Source organism: Elgaria multicarinata, chromosome 16 (genome assembly GCF_023053635.1).
Source record: "Elgaria multicarinata webbii isolate HBS135686 ecotype San Diego chromosome 16, rElgMul1.1.pri, whole genome shotgun sequence".
Lineage (NCBI taxonomy): Eukaryota > Metazoa > Chordata > Lepidosauria > Squamata > Anguidae > Elgaria > Elgaria multicarinata.
In genome coordinates this window covers 15,155,947-15,172,517 of record NC_086186.1, presented here as the reverse complement: position 1 = coordinate 15,172,517, position 16,571 = coordinate 15,155,947, and the positions used below count along the sequence as shown (strand labels likewise).

The 16,571-nt window shown below is 40.7% G+C and overlaps 1 protein-coding gene and 1 non-coding gene across 2 annotated transcripts in view; both read left to right on the top strand.

The window, feature by feature from the left end:
• Window positions 1–16,571, top strand: part of FBN1 (fibrillin 1) — a 200,171-nt gene that overhangs the window by 154,618 nt on the left and 28,982 nt on the right. Inside the window, exons 37-47 of the mRNA XM_063142808.1 lie at window positions 254–418; window positions 845–913; window positions 1,260–1,385; window positions 2,082–2,204; window positions 5,176–5,334; window positions 5,434–5,505; window positions 6,286–6,411; window positions 10,603–10,725; window positions 14,250–14,375; window positions 14,979–15,095; window positions 15,484–15,612. Coding sequence (XP_062998878.1) covers window positions 254–418; window positions 845–913; window positions 1,260–1,385; window positions 2,082–2,204; window positions 5,176–5,334; window positions 5,434–5,505; window positions 6,286–6,411; window positions 10,603–10,725; window positions 14,250–14,375; window positions 14,979–15,095; window positions 15,484–15,612 — 1,335 coding nt within the window. The remainder of the gene's footprint in view (window positions 1–253; window positions 419–844; window positions 914–1,259; window positions 1,386–2,081; window positions 2,205–5,175; window positions 5,335–5,433; window positions 5,506–6,285; window positions 6,412–10,602; window positions 10,726–14,249; window positions 14,376–14,978; window positions 15,096–15,483; window positions 15,613–16,571) is intronic.
• On the top strand, window positions 10,327–10,445 carry LOC134409902 (5S ribosomal RNA). The gene has a single exon (XR_010026224.1). It is a non-coding gene; the product is annotated as a 5S ribosomal RNA (ribosomal RNA).

The window sequence follows — 16,571 nt, the reverse complement described above, 5'->3', positions numbered from 1 at the left end:
TTTATGAAGTGACAGTAGCACAGGTGCTAAACCTTCTGAGCTACTGGGGTAAAAATATATATATAGAGATGCCAATTGGCACAGCAGGAAGAAGCTCTAGATAATTGAGGGGCAGCTTAAAATGCCACTTTATATGAACAGGAATGTTCAAGGTAGTGTCAATAGCAACCTAGCTTCTATGGGGGACTGTTCTTTTATGCTGAAATTGTAAGGCTCTACAGTACTTAAAACGTCTGGTTCCTTTGGTTATTAGATACACGCTCTGGCTACTGTTACTTGGAAATAAAACCGCGAGGAGATAACGGAGACACAGCTTGCAGTAATGAAATTGGGGTTGGCGTTTCCAAGGCCTCTTGCTGCTGTTCCCTTGGTAAAGCTTGGGGAATTCCCTGTGAACAGTGCCCAGCTGTGAATTCAAGTAAGTGAGACTGAACAGTACAAAATGATAGCTAATTTGTGTCTTGGTCTGCTTGCTCCCTTTAAGGATCATCCACAGGTTACAGCCATGTGCTAAATTGCTTGGAGGTTGTGTTCTTTATGTGAGAAAAATCCACTGGGTTTGAAATAACATTAAGCAAAGGGAGCTAAATAATGCCTTTTTTAAAATGCTAAACTTGCTTTGGCAGAAACAAAATGTGGATGGAATCCAGTACATTTTATAGGGTGGAGGTTACATATAAACTTGATTGCAACGTCTGAGGCTATTGGTTCATTTCATCCTGGGAACCGCCTACTTGAGAGATCTCAGGTTGGAAGGAGAATGCTGGAAAACCCCCAAGAGTGATAATCTTTGCAACAAAGCTTTTTACTGTAATAGATGCATAAGATCTATTTTCCGTTTCAGCTGACTACAAACTGCTGTGTCCTGGAGGAGAAGGGTTCCGACCCAACCCTATTACGGTTATTTTGGAGGGTAATGTATATTTGTGTTTTTTCGGTCATAGGGTGCTTCCAGAGGAAAGGCTCCTAGTGATACGAGTTGAAAGATAATTGTGTAGCTATTCTGTCTTTTCCTTCTTAACTAATCCTTTGTGGAGTGAAAAAAGATGAAAGAAACGGTGGGAAAACAAGAGAAACTGACAAGATGAAGACAATGTCATCTGGACCTCTTGTAAAATTCTGGGAATGAAGCAGGGTGAACACATGATAAAAGCCTCATCTGGAAGCACCCATAACATTATAATAAATATTCTTTAACAAGCTTAGTTTGTTTGTGATTCATTTTAACAAGATACTATTGGTATTTTTATCTCAATAAGATATTGATGAATGTCAAGAACTACCTGGACTTTGCCAAGGAGGACAATGCATCAATTCGTTCGGTAGCTTTCAGTGTCAGTGTCCATCTGGCTACTATTTGAATGAAGAGACTCGAGTGTGTGATGGTAAGTTACCCTCAGGTTTACTCAGCATTGGGAATTGTTACTTTTAATTCCATAGAGAAAAAGAAATACCATCCATAAAACTGCATAGTAACTCTCCAGAATACACTACAGCCATGGTGGGCAGGATAGGTGTAGAAAGCAACAGTTAATTAAAGATGTCTTGATTTGAGACCATATCATGTCCTTGTTCTCTGCAAGGCTCAGTGCAGTGTCTGTACTAAGCAGACATTAAATAGGTGAAAAAGTAGTAATTATTCTTGTTAACCTCAATTTATGAGGTTTGCCTGTAGACTTTTTTCCATTTTACCCATACCCCTCTCTCCATATCCAGCTCTAACCTTGACATGGCCTCATCACAAGTGATGTTCAGACACCTTTAACTCAAATACAGTCTTGAACAAAGTAAATCTGTACAAAAACCTACCCATTTATTGTTTTGTTCCAGGCTGAGCAATCCTCTGTCCTATTGGCAATACCAGGACTCAACCCAACAATGTAATAATACACCATGGAATAACTACAATCAACCCATACACATTGGGTTCCTTGCAAAAGGAAAAAAGGCAGGATATAAATCTAAAAATTAGAAATGAATCTAGGATTAGATGGCATAGTTCTATGCAATCTTTGGCTACACTACATCTCTCTATGTCTCTCTTCTTGATATTAAACCCCAGACTTGTATTTTCCTTACAGATATTGACGAGTGTACTACACCTGGCATCTGCGGGCCTGGAACTTGCTACAATACCATAGGAAACTATACTTGTATTTGTCCTCCTGACTACATGCAAGTCAATGGAGGAAACAACTGCATGGGTAAGCTTATTTAATTAATCTCCTAGCCTGCCTTTTCACACTGGAATGGAGCACTTAAGGCGTCACATCAGAACACAAACTCACAACAATAACTCCAAACATAGCAGAAAAACTCAATGTTGCGGCATAATAGACTAAAAATGCCAGAAGGAGAAAATAAAGCCTTTGTTTTTTCAGATTTACTGGTATCACACACCAGGGGCTCTTCCACACGTACCCCGCACTGGGGTCGCATAGAAGCGGACCCGCAGTGGATCCGCTTCTATGCGACCCCAGTGCAACGTGAAAGTGATCGTGTAACTTGCCTTTGGAAGAGCCGAGGAAGAGGCTCCTGTGGCCGCCACCGCCACCCACAGACCTCCTCGCCGGCCGGCGAGGAGAGCTCTGCTGAAGAAGGTGGGGTGGAGAACGGAAGAAGCTCTCCACCCCGCCTTCTTCCCCCGAGCTCTCCATCCCAGCCGGGGAGGAGGTCTGTGGGTGGCGGCGGTGGCAAGGACGCCTCTTCCTCGGCTCTTCCAAAGGCAAGTTACACGATCATTTTGGGGTCTCACTGGGGTCGCATAGAAGCGGCCTCAGGACGACGTGTGGAAGAGCCCCAGTTCTGAACTAGCAACAGTCAGCATGGTTGAACTTGACTCGAGAAAAGCCAGCTTGTACCAAACAAACTCATGGCTTCATGTGCATCAGCCAAACAGAGAAATAATTTTGTAAATTAACTTCTGACATATCTGAACTCATTGATCAGAAAGCACGGCTGCGTGTTAGTGTTTCCTTCCCACCATTAATGGAAAGCCTCGTTATGTCTGCATCATCTGGCAAGAGTGGCTTTTCTTGTCACTGATCCATGAACGGACCTTCCCAGTGGGACGTTCGCTGGCAAAGCTTGTGGATCAGCGGTTCTCAACCTGTGGGTCGGGACCCCTTTGGGGGTCGAACGACCTTTTCACAGGGGTCGCCTAAGACCATCGGAAAACACATATTTCCAATGGTCTTCGGAAACTGTATTGACTGAACTATGTCATGTATCATCTTTTGTATTATTAAAGCTATTGTTATGTATTATTTTCATTAGCAAACCATCCCATGACAATGGATCGTGTAGAGAAGAACGAAAATAATTTTATGGTTGGGGGGTCACCACAACATGAGGAACTGTATTAAAGGGTCGCGGCATTAGGAAGGTTAGGAACCACTGTAATGTGGATGGTTGTAATGCTTTTAACAAGCACAGTCAAGTCCTGCATCAGGCTCTGTTGAAGTGGCAAAATTCTCATAGAATTCAACAGGGGCACTAGCAAGTAGCAAAAGGTTAACCATAAGAGTAAGAAATTTGGTTTGCAATACTAGAGACTGAAGTAATGGTGACGGTTCAGTGTATTTAAATATGGAACTGCTCCAGTCACACACAGAGTGCACTAGGAGCATTCTTCTACTCATAACGGGCTTGGCATTGCCATCTTAATTTGAGCCAGAGCTTGTCATAGCTCAGCTCCAGAACTTTTCATTCCTAGGCTTAAACCTTGGGCGATATGAAGTAATGATAATAAAGAGCATGAATATGTTCCCTTATTTTGCAATAAACACAACCTTGCATGTAGGAAAGGGAAGAAGGCTTCTAAGTTGGAGGTTTTGACTTTCGGAAAGGCTAGGTTGCCTCTCATTTTGTAAAGGAAGAACTGCTGTATGGCTAGGACAAAAACAGCTGGTTCAGTACCAACTCTTAGCATAAATCAGAGGCATTGTAGTAAACTTTTTGAACAGTTTTGTTATGTCTGCAGTGCATAGCAACCTTGCAGATACCCCATTCTGGGGTTTACCTTCAGTTTTAACGCATCTCAGTTCAGCCTTGTCCTCTCACTGAATTGCTCTTGAGGTTCCAAACTCAAATGAACTCAAAATGTCTAAGTAAAACTAAGCCAAAGGCACAGGACATCACCTTCCAGTATTTCACCAGAAGGCTATGAAATCACAAATTGAGCAAGATTTTAAATCTAAGAACCCGTGGCTGGTTGAGGTTAGCATGTGCGTTGCTTGCCAAGGTTTTGAGGCTTTTGATGAGTGTGTTCTGGGTTTTATAGTTATGAAACCAAGTGGCATTCGTGGGATTTTGGACAATGCTGCAAGACATTTTTCCAACGACGATGATGTAACTCCACAATAGCTGTCAGCTTTGTAACCTAAGAGCACTGTATTTCAACAACACCCTTAAGAAAAGGCTTGAAACAAATGGCTTACTAATAAAACATAGAGCGAACATATTTTGTCTTTTAAAGGCAGGTCCGGCCCAATACATGTTGGTGGCTGAAAATTCAAAACTGTGGAATCCAAATGCCATCCTTCTTCTAATTAACTTGAAGCATAATCCACCAGGAAATGATCTTGTGACAACCTCATTTAAACCAGTGGGAGCTGCACAATAGCACTATTCTTGTGCCACTTCTGCTCATTTCAATAGCTCAGTGTGATAGAGCACAAGCTTTGCATGCAGAAGGTCCCAGGTTCGATCCCCAGCTTCTCCAGGTAGGGTGAGGAAAGGAATCCTGCCTGAAACCCTAGAGAGCTGCTGCCAGTCAGTGTTGACAATACTGGGCTAGATGGACCAATGGTCTGACTCAATATAAGGCAGCTCCCTATGCTCCTATCCCCCCCGAGAATTGTACCCCATGGGTCAAATTTATCTGTTTCTTACTTCATTCTTTGATGGCATCCAATATTCACATGAGGTGCTGGCCCAAGACACTGTTTTGGTGCTGCCCAACGCACACTAAATTAACATGGGGTATGGTCTACTGGGAAGTTCTTCTGTACAAGCTTCTTTGAGAGAATATCCTGGTGGACTTTGCCTCATCAGTCCCACTCTGCTGCACACCCCAAAACTTCCACCACAGGGGATCACCTCCACTTGCTGTCCCAGGCTTCATGATGAACACCATACTAAGGCGTTGATATCTATTTTTATTCCCCTTTGCAGATATGAGGAGGAGTCTGTGCTACAGAAATTATTATGCTGACAATCAAACCTGTGATGGAGAGCTGCTGTTTAACATGACCAAAAAAATGTGCTGCTGTTCCTACAACATTGGACGGGCCTGGAATAGACCATGTGAACAATGCCCCATCCCAAGCACTGGTTTGTATTTTTGCTAGAGAAAAAAAAAACACTATTGGCATATGAAATACTCCAAAGGTATTGAACTTTTTCCTTCTTTTTATTGTTATTCCATTTTAGATGAATTTTCAACCCTCTGTGGAAGTCAAAGGCCTGGTTTCTTCATAGACATTTTCACAGGATTACCAGTTGGTGAGCTGAAATTCTATTGAAATTTATTTTTAATTCCGTATCATACATTTTAGGGAAAAGGGAAGCTTTGCCTTCATGATTTTCCTTTTCCCAAAGTTGTGAAAACTAGACAAAGCAATAGAACTCACCTTCCATGTCTTAGTTTGGTTAGATTAAGCCATCTTTTTTTTAGGCCCTGCTAGCTGGCAGTGAGATAACTATTGCTTGGGTTGAAGGCAACATAAAGTTCTGAGAACATTGTAATTCAGCTTCATTTAGTAGTACATAGGTACTGAAGGGTGGAAAGCTTCTGGGATGGCTTCCAATCATCAGTGGGTTGGAAGGAAACTGGGACTCTTTTCTTCTTGCTAAAGCACAGATTTTTATCTGACATTTCATACCAGTTCCTCTGGGTGTTGAATTTGAGGGGGGAAATCCTTTTTGTTCGTGTGGACTTTAAGTCATGGGCAGGAAAGGGATCTGATCTGAATGTTTTTCACATAGAGTATAAGTGTGTAGATGTTTAATGGCCAAGATTTCCAAATCTCAAACCCAAAGGGAAAAAACTCAGGAACTCATGGAGAAAGAGCCAAGTGTTTTTTTAGATGGAATTCCCTTCTTCCCTCTCTTGTTTTTATCACATGAAGAGCAAACCAGAGTAGAAGATGGTACAGAAAGTAGAATTCTACAACACTCTTAAGTGAGAGATTTTTTATATTTTTGGTAAAGTCTTTGTCTTTAAAAATCATTATTTTTTGTTTAATTGGGTCAGACATTCCAACTTCCATTTTATTAATGCAGATATCGATGAGTGCCGTGAGATCCCTGGGGTTTGTGAGAACGGAGTCTGCATAAACCTGGTTGGCAGTTTCCGATGCGAATGTCCAGGAGGTTTCTTCTACAATGACAAGTTGCTGATCTGTGAAGGTGAGGGACTTCCACTTAGAAACAAGCCTATGAGACAAATATGATGAAGAGAGGCATACTGAACACGGACACTGATACATTTGGTGGAGGGGTCCAAGGGCACATTGAGGCTTTGCTGCCTTCCCTTCATGCCTTCCATCCTTATCCTGACAGCCAATAGACATTTTGTCTTCAGAGAAGAAGTCTCTTGGATCAGCTACCATTTTTAACACCATTAAGTCAGGCCCATGTCAAGGGTAGACATAAGGTATGTCTACACCTCCCGGTGATCTGGGAGGGAAGGGGGAGGCTCTCGCAGTATGATGATCGCGAGAGCCTTCCCCTCAGTCTACATGTGGCACATGACGTCCTGGGAGGACAGAGGACATTTTGTTTTTTATTTTGTTTTTTAAGATGAGTGCTCGAGCGCTCCTGTGAAAATGTGAGTGAACCTCCCCCCTTCCCACTCCCCCCACCCCACCCCGGATGGGCACAGAGCTCCTGAAGAGCCCCTTGCCCAGGTCCTCATGGTTACTTGCAAGGAGCTGGGACGAAAATGGGATGGCAGCCCACACCTCCTGCGGTCTTGGGATCATCTTGAGACTGCGGGGGAAAATGTGAAAAAAGGGTAGGCCGATATCCCGGGGCAAGGGAGGGTTCATCCTTTCCTGCCCCCGGGAGCCCCTGTGCATCATGTGGACGCACAGGGGTGATCCCCGGGATATCGCCCCGTCTAGACATGCCCATAGTTGAGTACCTCCTGAGGGCCCACATCCCACCAGGGGCCCACTGACAAGAGCATCCCGGAGTTGCTCCTCCTCTTCAGCATTGAAACCTGGTTGTTCACCTGCTTCTCACTCTGGCCCATACAACGGGGGTGGTGGTCATAAGGAGAAGTAGATGCCGCTGCCTACTTGCTCACTGTTCCTCTGCTTGTCAAGTAGCAGCAATGATGAGGAGCAATGGCAGCTAGTGTCAATGGTGGTGAGAAGGTACACTCCCTGAGCAAAGAGGCCCATTGAGAGTGTCTTGGTCAAGGGCCCTTAAACACCTAGAGCCAGCAACGCCTCTAAGCTTTGTCTGTGGTGCTGACATGTGCAGTTGAAGATGCTGAGCAGCATGTATTGGAAGGTGGTGATGGCAAGCCAAGGACTGCTATTTCTTCCCTGTACACCTTTTGAGAACTCTCCTGTATGTATAAAACATTCTGAACAAAGTTCACTGACTTTTCAAGCTCTATTTGGCACTTGCTTCATTAGCCTGTATGTAAGATTTCCTGCTGGGTACACTCTACTTGATTTTTCAGCTCATAAAATGCTTAAGTGGCTCGGAGCCAACTGTTTGTGGCAAATGAATTGTCTTCATTTTCATGGCTGAAAGTAAATAATAGTGTTGCTTTCTCCAAGGCCAGAGGCAATGTTTATTCTATTGAATTACTTCAGGGCAGATATGCTGGTGTCCCCTATCAGGAACGACGGTGCCCCTGTAGGAACATGGAAGTGGAGACGATGGAGCATATCCTTCTGTCCTGTAGCTTTTATAATCAGGCCCGCCATCTTATGATCACCCCATTGTTGAGCAAACTGTCCAGGAGTTCAGACAAATTTTATGTTAAGTTTCTGTTGGAAGAGAAGTCCTCAAGAATAACTTTGGCTGTTGCTAAATTTCTTACAGTGGCGGCCAGGATTAGAGCTCTCTATGTATTAGACATAAGTTGATAATAGCTCCGTATGATTTCATGTTTGATTCTTGTTCTTTGTTTTTTTCATGGATCTATGGATCGTAATAAAGAAGTATGTATGTAATAATAGTGTTGGAAAGTCTTCCAGATTTGGAAAACACAAGGCAGATGCAAACATTTGCAACATATACACAATAGTCTTGCGATATTTGAGTATTTATTTGTTTATTTATTAAATAAACAAATTTATATACCGTGCCCCATAGCCGAAGCTCTCTGGGCGGTTTACAAAAGTTAAAAACAGTGAACATTAAAAAAAGTATACAAAATTTAATACCATCAAAAATATAAAAACAGTATAAAACAACAGTATTCATTTAAACAACAACAGTTCTGGGGTCCATTAAAAAACAAACAAACTTAGCATATGTTGTTAAATGCCTGGGAGAAGAGAAAAGTCTTGACTACATACAGGTTCCATACTAACCTGGCCAAAGAGGTCAAAGTTTATAATTGCTGCTGCTACTTTCTTTTTGCACAGGTGTAGTAACTTGGAGGAGGCTTGAATGCTACAGGAAGCATAGAAAAAAGCAGTAGCATTGAATAACTGACTTGCAGTAGCAAACTTACAAGCACAGTTTCAAAATCTTATTATAGGCTGAAACAGCATTGCTTTGTGTTTTTAAACCTTTATACAGCCATTGTTCAGTTAGCACCCTTGTGGTTAGCTTCTCTTCACAGAAGCAAGTTTTCAGATCTTTCTTACTCGTAGGAATTCTGCATATGAGAGTGCAGCTGTTTGAAATGGGCGTGCCTCCATCTGCGGTAATAAACTGAGGAGTTTTACTAAAGTGCATTACTGTGGGCCAGCTTTTCAGATGGAAAAGTACCGTTCAGTCATATGCTGTGCTCCCAGTCAGCAGGAAAGAAAACTAGGTCAAATAAAAGTAATGCTAATTAAGGGCTAATAATGAGCTGCAATTTTTTTAAAAACCGGAAAAATGTGTTCCAGAAAAAGTTATGCTTCTGAATTAAAACCAGTTACTTATGTTAGCCTTGCCTCCATTTGGGCTTATTTAAATTGATTTATGTATTTAAAATCATTGTCTAATAAACATTTTTTTCCGAATATTAGTGATTGTATTGGACAAAAGTGATTTATTGCCCTTAGCTCATTAGTTCTTGCATCAAGATAGCTGCAAGGAAGATAGTTGTTTTCGCTTTTCAGGGCAGTTGTAAAAAAAAAAGCTGATTTTGCTGGAAGTGTCCACTTAGGTAAGCCTTGCACAGAAGGAACAACAGCAGAGGTATAAGTGACCTGAGCATCTGTTAATATTTCTCGTGAAATGTGTGTGTGTTAAATGCTTGAGGTGCTTACACATATACATTCACATATACATTACACATATACATTCATATACAACCACATAGAGCAGTTTTCTGCACAGCATTTGCCTGTGCTCTCTTTCAAACTTTGGATTACCACTGAGTGTGCACTCAGTAAGGAGTTGTATCCCATCCTAGTTCTCTGCTGAGTCTCCCACTATATATATTTGTATCCCGCCTTTTGCCCAATACTGGGCCTTATTATGATAATATGATCCCAACATGTTAATCTCACTCACACTAAATGAGATTTAATTCTCATTTAGATTTTCGGTGTAGACCTAAGGTGTTTGTAAGCATATAGCAAAAACACAACATGTAAAGACAGCAATAGTTTTGAGATGATGATGATAATAATTTATTTCTTACCCGCCTCTCCACTTGGATCGAGATTGAGGGAGGTTTTTTTATTTTTAAAAAGGGTTATGTCCAACGTAATTGCTTCATTCACAGAAGGGGATTTACACTCATGAAAGGATCCTTCCATGAGTGCACCTCTCTTTCCGTCAATAGAACTCTTTCCATTCATAAATTGATTACATTGGAAGCAAGCCATTGTAAGTTACAAGCACTTTTCCCACTGCTTGTAACTTACTATATAAGAGGTGATTATGACATTAGATAAAATGTTGCTATCCATTCTGAACCTTGGAGGAAGTTAGGTCTTTAAAACTACAGGGAGCTGCCTTATACTGAGTCAGACCATTGGTTCATCCAGCCCATTATTGTCAACACTGCCTGGCAGCAGTGGCGCTCCAGGCTTTCAGGCAGGATTCTTTACTTGCCCTACCTGAAGAAGCCGGTAATCAAACTTGGAAACTTCTGCAGGCAAAGCATGTTCTCCATCACACTGAGCTATGCTCCCATATAGCTACGGCCATACTACCTTGAACACACCCGATCTCATCTGATCTCAGAAGCTAAGCAGGGTCAGGCCTGGTTAGTACCTGGATGGGAGACCGCCTGGGAATACCGGGTATTGTAGGTATATGTGTAGAGATACAGACAGGCATAAACAGCTGTAAGTTTAAGTTTAATTCTCATTTAGATTTGTAAGTGTTTATAAATTGAAACGCAGTTACATTTCCAACGTTGCTGGCATTCATTTTCCAATTCATTCTGATTTCCTTCTCTGTTTCCAACAGATATTGATGAATGCCAAAATGGACATGTGTGTCAACAAAATGCAGACTGCATCAACACACCGGGTAGCTACCGCTGCGATTGCAAACCTGGCTATCGGTTCACACCAGTAGGCCGATGCGTTGGTGAGTACTTCCAAGCCAGAGTACCCCATTATAAAATTTGTGCATACCTCAATTAATTTCTGGAACAAAGTTGTCTCTTTGCAAAGACATTAACAGCACCTCTCTTTTAAATTCAACGTCTTGTACTTTGACTTTGAGTCTGAAAAAGAAGATGCCAGAGAAACTTCCTACATTTTAAAATTGTATGTTTTCCTGGCCTGGGAAGTTCAACAGCCACCCTTTTCCTCTGTATAACAGATGCCATTTCTTTTGCTAAGTACACTGCAGGTATGCTCTTTTAGCATCAAGAGTTTTAGGGACTTCGTATAAACAGTGATTTTTATCTGTGGAACAGTGTGGGTTACCTAATTTAGAACCTGAACCTGATAATGCACATTAGAGGGTTTATTTCTAAAACCTTATTTTCCCTCCCCATGTCCAGTCTGTACATCCAAGATAGCTCCTCTTCCTGATAAAAAAGAGGGGGGCAGCTTTTGACTCCACCAAGAAGAGGGGTCTCCAGACCAGTGTGACTTTTGGGCAGGATGCAAGTTCTTTTAGAGGCTCTATTGAGCTTGTTTAACTTTCCTTATTCTCAAAATCAACTTTTTGTACTCTAATGATATCCCCTTCCCTCTCTCTACACATGTGCTGTATGTTTTTCCTGTTTGGGGGCACAGTGAAAGGAACGCTAGTGCCAGCTGCCTTTTATCCCAGGGCTACCAAAGCAATTTGGGACCTTTCACCCAGCTTCAGTACTCAGCTGTGGGGCTTTGCTCCATCCCTCTGTCCTCTGGTTGCAAGTGAACATGGCAAGAAGAGTGTAACAGTCTAAGCATTGCAGCTGATCATGGGAGATAAGATGGAATGTGGGGTCTCCATAGCATAAGTGTGCTGTGCAGACGTCTTCGGCACCACCTTCTGTAAACTGCCTTCCAGTAGGAACAGAACCTATTGAAACACAGACTGTGTTCAGAAGACACCTTTAACCATGGCTTTAACCATGGTGAATAAAGCAAAAAACCTTATTCACTGTGGTTAAAGCCATGGTTTAAGGTGTCTACTGAACACGGCCACAGTGATCCTCAACTCGGAGAGCCTTGGGTTATGAAGGCCATCCCCTTAATGGCCCCCACTAAGGGGTGTGTGTCAACTTTTCTGTGATTGAAAGCCACTCATATTAGCTTTAGCTCACTTACTAGTCCAACTAATGTGTTTGCACTAATGTGCAAATGCTTTGCAATTCCTATACTACAATTTTATGAAGTAGGACATATCTTTTCTCATCGGACATGATGTGAATGTGCTAAAGGGCTAGAATTCAGATCACAATTCACTTTACAAATCAAATACACTTGCCACTTGAAACTTTTCTGCCCAACTTCTTTCTTAGGGCAAGTAGCAATGTCTAGGTAGCAATGTCTAGGCTCTTTTTATCCCAAGTGATCGCATCAAAAAGTACCGTCAATTTAATCTTAATTATATGAAGCACTGTTGAAAAGTGTGTGTACAAATACAAAGATTGCACATATTTCCAAATGAATTAGAAAGAACGTAAGCAATATTTTCTTGGCATTTTCTGATCTACAGATTTGAGTTTTGGGGAGAACTTTTTCCTACAGTACAGGTTTACATTGTTTTTTAAGGTCTTTGTGGGAAACGGGTGTAGAAGAAGAAGTGAAATTTCACTTTGAGAATGAAAGGCTTGTTTTGTTTGGGTACATGCACATTGTTAACATAATTGTGCTTGAAAGTCCTTCATTGAAACAGAGACAGGAAAATGCATGGCAGAAGCTGATACGAGCAACAATGCTCTAATGTATGTTGGCACAGACATTACTTCCCTGAATTTTGCTCTGGCTTTCATAGGAAAAGAGCATAAGGTGCAAAGTTAGCCAGTTGATAAGTGTGCCATTTTAAGTAACACACATTGGAAAAGGTATGGTACATTGAGATTGTTTGTGGACACATAAATCCTTAACCTGCCATACTGTTGCTTCATCGGGTTGAGCTGCTTGCTTCTCGTAATGATTTAGTGGAGTTCTTCAAATGGCAAATATTGCTTCCTTTTTTCCATAATGCCCTCCTCAATTTTAAAACTAATTTAGTGTTCTGTGCTCCTGACAGAAGCAATTAGGTTAGTTTGGAAGATCTTGCAATAAGGAGGCACTCTGAGCAGAGCCTCCAGGGGAATTCTTAAGGTTCAGACAGGTACATAATGTGAGAAGGTTTTCATGTAGCCTGGGCCCAAGCCATGCAGTCTTCCAAAGTTAAAAATGACACTTTAAATTGGGCCCAGAAATGAACTGAAAGCCAACTGACAGAGCTTGGGCATCATATAGTCAAACGGCACAGTTCCAGTTAGTAATCTAGTGTCGCTGTGTTGGACCAAATGTAGTTTCCAAGATGCTTTTAAAGATGGACCTACCTAAGAGGGGGTTACCTGTGTGTGGCCAAGCTATCTCTACTCAGGTAAGGTTGCAGGTGACATAGCAGCCAAATCTGTTAAAAGCCACAGAAATCACCTCATTCACTAATGACAGTGCTGGATCAAGACTGTAATCCTGATACTTTAGTCAAGTTTGGAAATGGTTTGATTATAACATTTAAATCACATTATTTGTACTTCTTTGCATTTTTTCCTCTAATTAAATATTTCAGTGAAACTACTTTTAAGTTAATGGGGAAAATCAGTTATTTACACATCATGTAAAATTATGGTAACATGAAAGTACTTCTTTAATTTTGTTTCCTAAATAGAAGACAAACATTTTAAATCAGATAGCAGTTGATTCCGTGCATCAGATGTGTGTGTGTGTGTGTGTTATAATATTTCTTGGCCACCTTTCAGGGCAGAAGCCCTCCCAAGGCGGCATACAATAATAAAACACATAATAAAAACTGATACAGTCTTTAAAAAAGAATATAAACATAGTAAAAACAGAAAAACTACAATAAAAATAGCAACAAAACCTACAATAAAAACAGCAGCATCAGCAAACATATTGGAAGAAGGCCAGAGTAAAGAAACATGTGATAAAAACTGAGAACAAGCTTCAGGATGTAGCAAAATAAAGCTTTGCTATTCAAACTAACTTTGTTTTCTTACACCCTGAGACTTCCATCTGGTTATTTTGGATGTTCCTCAGTTTTGTCTGACCCTGATTCAGGGTATCATACAAATTTCAAGTAAACCCACATCTGTCTGATAATTGATATCTTTTTAGAATGGCTTAGACCATCTTCCACCTAAGGACCAAAGGTATCCATCAGTTTTCTTGTGCATGGCAACTATCCCTAAGGAGAGGGCAGAACTTGTTGGCTGTATTATCTACTTGTGCAGCGAGCAGATGTGAAATAGCAGCAATCCAAAACGTTCTTCTTTAAAGTAGGGTCCATGGCCTTGATCTCAGGTTCAGTCCTTGACATGTGACCTTGAAGAGACCATGCCAATCAGAACAGACAGTACTGGGCGAAATAGACCAATGGCAGCTTCAAATAATCATCTTTTCATGCAGTAATTTGAAAAACTTTTATTATTTCAGATCGTAACGAATGTGTAGAGATACCCAATATTTGTAGCCATGGTGATTGCCACGACATTGAAGGAGGTTATTTCTGCCGTTGCCACACTGGATTCAAAACCAATGAAGACCAAACTATGTGTATAGGTATGGACGAAACTATATTCTGACCTCTTTATGAATAATAGTGAAAAGGTTATTGTATGTGATAAATTGATATGGTCATCTGGCCTTCAGCAATTGCTATTGTAGGAAGGACATATCACTCAACCATGCCAAAAAAAAAAAATTGCTTTGAATCATTGGTGCTAAAGAATTTCTCATTGTTCTCATTATTTTTGTTATCAAAAATTATTTTATTGATTTTACTCACTGTCTATCTGCTTGGCCTCAGTTTCACCATCAGTTGAGGTCTGTAGTTCTCATTGTGAGTCAGCCGTCCTTAGAGGCACGGTCAGTGGAGGTCCTCATTAGACCAGTTAATAAGTCTGTCCCTCTCAGTTCAACATGGATGGTCATGCCCTTTCACACATTAACCTACTTTACAGGAAATGTCTTTTGTGGGAAACCTGTGGTTCTGAATGGCTCTGCTCATTCCCTTTTCCTTTGATCTTTCTCCAAGATGTGAGAGTGAATTGTATGACCGAGCTATGCAACTTCGTTTTATCTTGATTGGTGGATGTAGAGATTTGTGTTTCTTTTGAATTATGGAAGATATAACATGAGATTTCTGATTTAATCTGTTCACAGATATTAATGAATGTGAAAGAGACCCATGTGGAAATGGCACATGTAGAAACACAGTCGGCTCTTTCAACTGCCGCTGTCATACAGGATTCATTCTTTCTCACAATAATGACTGCATAGGTAAGGAACTTTTCCACAAATGAAATTGAAATTTCTAGTTTTCCTGCAGTTCCAACCATATTTGTCAGTAGACCACTCAACAAGGCTTGGGAGTAAAACCCTTTGTGACTTGTTCTCTCAGTCCATATCCCCCGTCTGAATTCTAGCTGGAATAAAGACTCCCTTTTTTTTAGAACCAGAGCCAGTGTTTGGAGAGTCTGGTACTGGAGTGGAAACAAATATAGTTGCATCACTCTGACCAACTGCAATATTGTGCTATTGGTGGGAGGCTTCATTTTGTAAGGACAGTAGTTTTTAAAATTTTGGATGCTGCATTAAACATTTCTTTTCTCTATTTTTTCCTTCCCCTCTTACTCCCCTGCCCTTTATTGCCCCTTTCTTCTTTTAGATGTTGATGAATGCGCCAGTGGAAATGGTAATCTGTGCAGAAATGGCCGCTGCATCAACAACATTGGGTCTTTCGAATGTGTCTGTAATGATGGTTATGAAATGCCTCCAGATGGAAGGATCTGTGTTGGTAGGTCATAAATATAATGGCAGTATTTGGCTGCCATTTTTAATTTTAAATGGTGGGAGCTAGCTGCTAAAGTTCCCAGAGAAAGATGAAGCGCAGACTAGTTATTCTGTTGAAATAACAAATCTTTTGTAGAAATCAGTAAACTCTGAAATGCCATGCACTGTGTTCTTAAAATGCCTCCTTCATACTATTAGGCACATATGCGTTCTTTATTTATTGCTTTTCCTCTAAAAAGCTGGGATAGAAGTGCTTACATATGATTGCCACATTGTGCGATATTAGGCCATTAGGAAATTTTGATTGCGTAGAAGGTAAAATCATCAATTCTTTCTGAACGTTACAAATATCTCACAGATTTGAGCTTCTAATCATTACATTTTAGTGTTGTTGTTTTTCAGTTGGAGTTAAGAGGGTCACAAGCACCATCCTTGATTGAATAGTTTAATGGACATTACATGTTCCTCACTCAGCTATTATTTAAAAACAAACAAACATTATTACCAATAAATATCTATAACAAGGACATTGCAATATACTGTACTACATATTATTGCAAACTTGGCTGGCATGTTATAAACTGCTAGTATGTAGTATTTCCCAACTAAATGTTCAAAGACTAGTTAAGTGATTCATCATTCTAAATTTAATTAATAGTAAATACTCAATTATGTTGGAATTCCAGTGTCAGCTTTAGGTAAAATCGAAGGATATAAAGATAGAACAAATGTTAGAAAAGATGATAAGTTATAGTTTCTTTATTATTTGTTACATTTCTATACTGCCCAATAGCTGAAGCTCTCTAGGCTGTTCACAAAAAATATTGGTAGAGTTTTTAAAAAAAGGATCTGAAGGTGTATATTTGAGGCAGAGAACAATTCCAGGATTGAGGCAGCCAGTATAGAATGGCTGTACTCCAGCAAAAATTAAGCATTTAAAATATCATCGATACCAACTGGAGA